This window comes from Diadema antillarum, unplaced genomic scaffold (assembly GCF_040938485.1).
Source record: "Diadema antillarum isolate AM-2024a unplaced genomic scaffold, OU_Dant_1.0 scf00000007, whole genome shotgun sequence".
NCBI classification, from domain to species: domain Eukaryota; kingdom Metazoa; phylum Echinodermata; class Echinoidea; order Diadematoida; family Diadematidae; genus Diadema; species Diadema antillarum.
The window spans coordinates 1,636,980-1,640,807 of NW_027270896.1; the positions used below are offsets into that span (position 1 = coordinate 1,636,980).

Genomic DNA, 3,828 nt, shown 5'->3' on the forward strand with positions numbered 1-3,828 from the left:
CAAGTGAGGCATTCAAGCGGTGTTTCACCACTCACTTAACGTGCCGTATCAATTCTCAAAACAAGGCATGTGAAATGGAACACCTTCATAATCAAAATTATTATTTAAAAAAATAATAATTTCCTTTCCTTCTCAAAAATAAAACTTTTATTTTCTGTTATTTTTCTCATTAAAATACATTGTTTTTGTTATCATATACTTTTTTAATGAGAAATTCTATATCTATCTTAAAAAATAATATAATCATAAACTTCTTATACAATTCATATCGGCATTCCGTATGCTATTGCTTGCGTAATTCTCGCTGAAAAAACAACTGCATGCATGCATGGTACACAGTCCATGCAATTCGTCGTTGATATGTGTTCATTCATATTACTCGTGCTAGCAACATCCACTGCTCACCACATTTTCGAGCACTAAGTGAACTTACCCTAAGAGACTACATTGATTTATAGAACCTCTTTGTAAGTACCACTCCCCTCAATTTCGTGATTGTGAAACGAAAGCCAACGAAATTATTTCAGTCCTTCTTCAACTTCAAAGACTGACTGAGGGAACTGTCGTGTTACAGACTACACACACGCACACACACGACCAGACAGGTTAGTGAACGAGCTAAACCCGAAGCATGTGGCTGCGCTGCGACTGTAACTTACTAACTGTTTGAGTGTTGTAGTGATAGGTATGTTCATCTTATCTGCTGTGGTACATTATGCCTGGTGTAAATTTGTTTCAACCATCAATGTATGATTAATGAGAAAGCATAAACATTTGTAATACATGCAGTGGCGCATCCAGGCGGGGGTGCACGCCTCCTTTATTTTTTGTTTTAAAAAAAGAAAAAAAAATTGGGGGGGGGGGGGCTATTTGTTCCCCCCTTTAATAAAGGCGCCACTCCCCCTTTTATGGAATTCCTGGATCTGACACTAGCCATTTTAATGTTTTATTCTACTTAAGTATAACTACAAATATACATTACATACACTACACAGGCCAGTTACTGTAAAAACGCGACAGGCTCCACACGGCGTCTGATCGGGCTGTTAAACTGAAGTATAGTTGGACCTACTACTTATCGACCACTTTTTGATTAAGTACCTTGTAAATTCACATTTGTATCTTAGAAAATATCCCTCAGTTTCATCTTAATTTCATTTCACTCAAGGCAGAAAATACCGCAGATTCATATCCCAGGCTCAGTTTGTTGACTCGTGCTGTACAGCTGTATGTGCAGAATTCTCATCGACAAATGCAAGTGACATTTTTTACTGTGCACCGGCGCAAGCTCATCATTTCAATCGACCGCCCGTTCTCCCATTGAAAAGCATGTAAATCTGGTGAATGGCAAATACATGTTAACAATAGTTATGTGTATTTAATACTTATGAGGATTTTCTTCGATTCTTTTCCCCCGTTTCCTCAGGTTATTTACCTGTATCCCCATACACTTCTCTCAATTTGTATTCATGTTTGTTTGAATGTTCCAGCGTATTGCACCATCCCACACATACTTATGGGTTATGCTATGCAAGAAAACCATTGTACGAGGGGGGGGGGGGTCGATCTAAAAATAGGTGGTCTATGAGTAGTAGACTTACTATACATACATATGTACAACAGTTTATATAGGCCTAGGTGTAATTATTCTATTAATTTCAAACCTACTGGAAAATGCTTTTTCATTTCTTCCTTTTAATGGAGTACATTTGCTCTAAGTTACCTTCCCTTTATTTCTCCTACTGTTATGTATTTAATTTCTTTATACTCAAATGTACCTTATACAATTGTGTATGTTTTTTTATTCTATTTTTTTTTTTTTTATAGCATGAAGTATGCAACACCAAGGCTGTGGACTGGAATGAAGTGGTTGCTGTATGCAGAAATTGGATTATTTGGAGCTGCATACTATGTTTGGCACAGAATGAACACAAATCAAGGTGATTTTGATTTTTTATTTTAATCAGTTTCATACAAGGTTTGCCAAAGTACGTACATACTCTTCAAAACGATTTTGAAAAATTGACATGGGTCCTACAACTGCAGAAAAAAAAAATCCTCTCTTGAAGTTGAAACCATTGTCTTGAGTACATGTACATGTATGTCCTAAAGAAAGACTAAAGAAACTATTGTCAGTGAAAGAAGTTCAAGAGAATTGAAATGATTTTGCCAAAGGGTGTTCATGAGATGCATGTCAACCTCAGGAGACTGTGTTGGTCCTGTGATGATGATTTACCTTTTGTCAAACTTCTCCGTTGTTGTCTGTATATACAAGAGATCAAAACATGACCATTTTGTTACTTCATTGTGACCCTGTCCTAATGGGTCGTGTGCCAAATTGTTGGGTGTGTAAGATTCCTTTAGGGACTGATCAGAATTAATGATGAACAGCCAAATACAGTCGACCTTGCCTATTAAGTTGAATCAGTTGGTACTGAGGGAATAGCTTTGATTTCTAGGAGAAAATTTGACTGTAAGGGACTAAAATTAATCGAATATAAAGAGAAGAAGACTTCAAAAGACCTTCGAATTAAGGCGATTATTTGATTTATGCGAGGTCGACTTGAGCAAGGTCGACTGCATACACATAGCTTTTTTTAATTAACATCATTCAAACTTGCATGGATCTGTTTCTTTAGTATGCATCATTCTGATATTAAATGAACATCTACAAGAAATCCATGATCTTGCGCAAGGAGATGGTCGGTTGTTGCAAATTGTTAAGAAACAAGTTTAATGCCAAAGTGGAATTCATAGTTGAATATTTTAATCATAGTCCCCTGTTTCTAGGTACTTAGTCTTTCTCATACCAGTAGATTGATGGGGACTTACACTAGTATATTGTACTCTGCATTCTTTGCTTCTTTCCAGATTTTAGGAAACATATGCATGAAAAGCACCCAACAGTATTAGAAGGTGAGTTTGTTAAAAACTGGATGTACATGTATATGCGTGAGATATGTGTTAAACATTACTTCTGTCTATCTATGTTTTTGAGATTGATTTTGATTTGTAACTGTCATTTTACAATTAACACATCTAGACGTGAATACTGCAAGTGAAAGGTGGCCCAGTTTACTTTTCCTTTTTTTTTCTCAATTTTTAGGTAGGAAAGGAGGGCATTTGAAATTGGAAAGGCATGCTTTGTTTGTTGGAATAATCAAGGGATATCTACATGTATTACAAACAAAAAGCAACAACAATTTGTGATTGTATTACAACAGTACAGTACCTACATTTTAAATTTCTCTGGAAAAAAAAAAACCTAGCAAGTAAAGGTTTTCATAGGTCATCAAAACTGCCCGTTTTGATATTACTGACAAACTTTGTGATAAGATTTTTTGTTCTTTTTATATTTGTGAACACCTTGCTACCATTGTGTCATTATTCATCAACCCCACAGTGTTCTACAGAGCTGCAGAATTTGGTGGCATTAAGGATGCCAGGGTCAATGATTATGCAACGTGGGGCGTCGAAAACCAGTCGTCAGCACCGGAGTCATGACGGACTACCCAAGAACCACTCACTTTATGATGAGTCATGCAGTTTGACGTATAAACTTGGGACTCTCAACTGCTGGCATGTACATGTATTAGCATCTCGTGGAATACATGTAAAAGTGATTGAAGGTTTCACTCAAAACTGTGACCACAGCATCAGCAACCTGGCATCGCCAACTTCTCATGTTTTTAGACACCTGTGGAATGATAGCAACTGAGCTCTAGATAAAAGAAGCATTGCATGAATATCAACCATTATGGTGGGGGAAACATAAATACCTACCGATTAGAAAAAAAGTCATTATTATTTTGTGCACCACAGCTATTG

At 36.6% G+C, this 3,828-nt stretch overlaps 1 protein-coding gene across 1 annotated transcript; it reads left to right on the forward strand.

Moving 5' to 3' along the window:
- Positions 1-451: 451 nt before the first annotated feature.
- Positions 452-3,572, forward strand: LOC139717107 (protein CEBPZOS-like). The gene is made up of 4 exons (XM_071628616.1): positions 452-605; positions 1,828-1,940; positions 2,872-2,916; positions 3,404-3,572. The coding sequence occupies exons 2-4, from the start codon at positions 1,829-1,831 to the stop codon at positions 3,502-3,504; spliced, it is 258 nt and encodes an 85-aa protein (XP_071484717.1). The 5' UTR covers positions 452-605; position 1,828; the 3' UTR covers positions 3,505-3,572.
- The last annotated feature ends 256 nt before the right edge of the window (positions 3,573-3,828 follow it).

Excerpts from the sequence above, each read along its gene's own strand:
- LOC139717107 (XM_071628616.1), top strand. The coding sequence starts at position 1,829 with ATGAAGTATGCAACACCAAGGCTGTGGACTGGAATGAAGTGGTTGCTG. Across the intron at positions 1,941-2,871 it reads CAGAATGAACACAAATCAAG|ATTTTAGGAAACATATGCAT; the intron begins GTGATTTTGATT and ends GCTTCTTTCCAG. Across the intron at positions 2,917-3,403 it reads GCACCCAACAGTATTAGAAG|TGTTCTACAGAGCTGCAGAA; the intron begins GTGAGTTTGTTA and ends TCAACCCCACAG.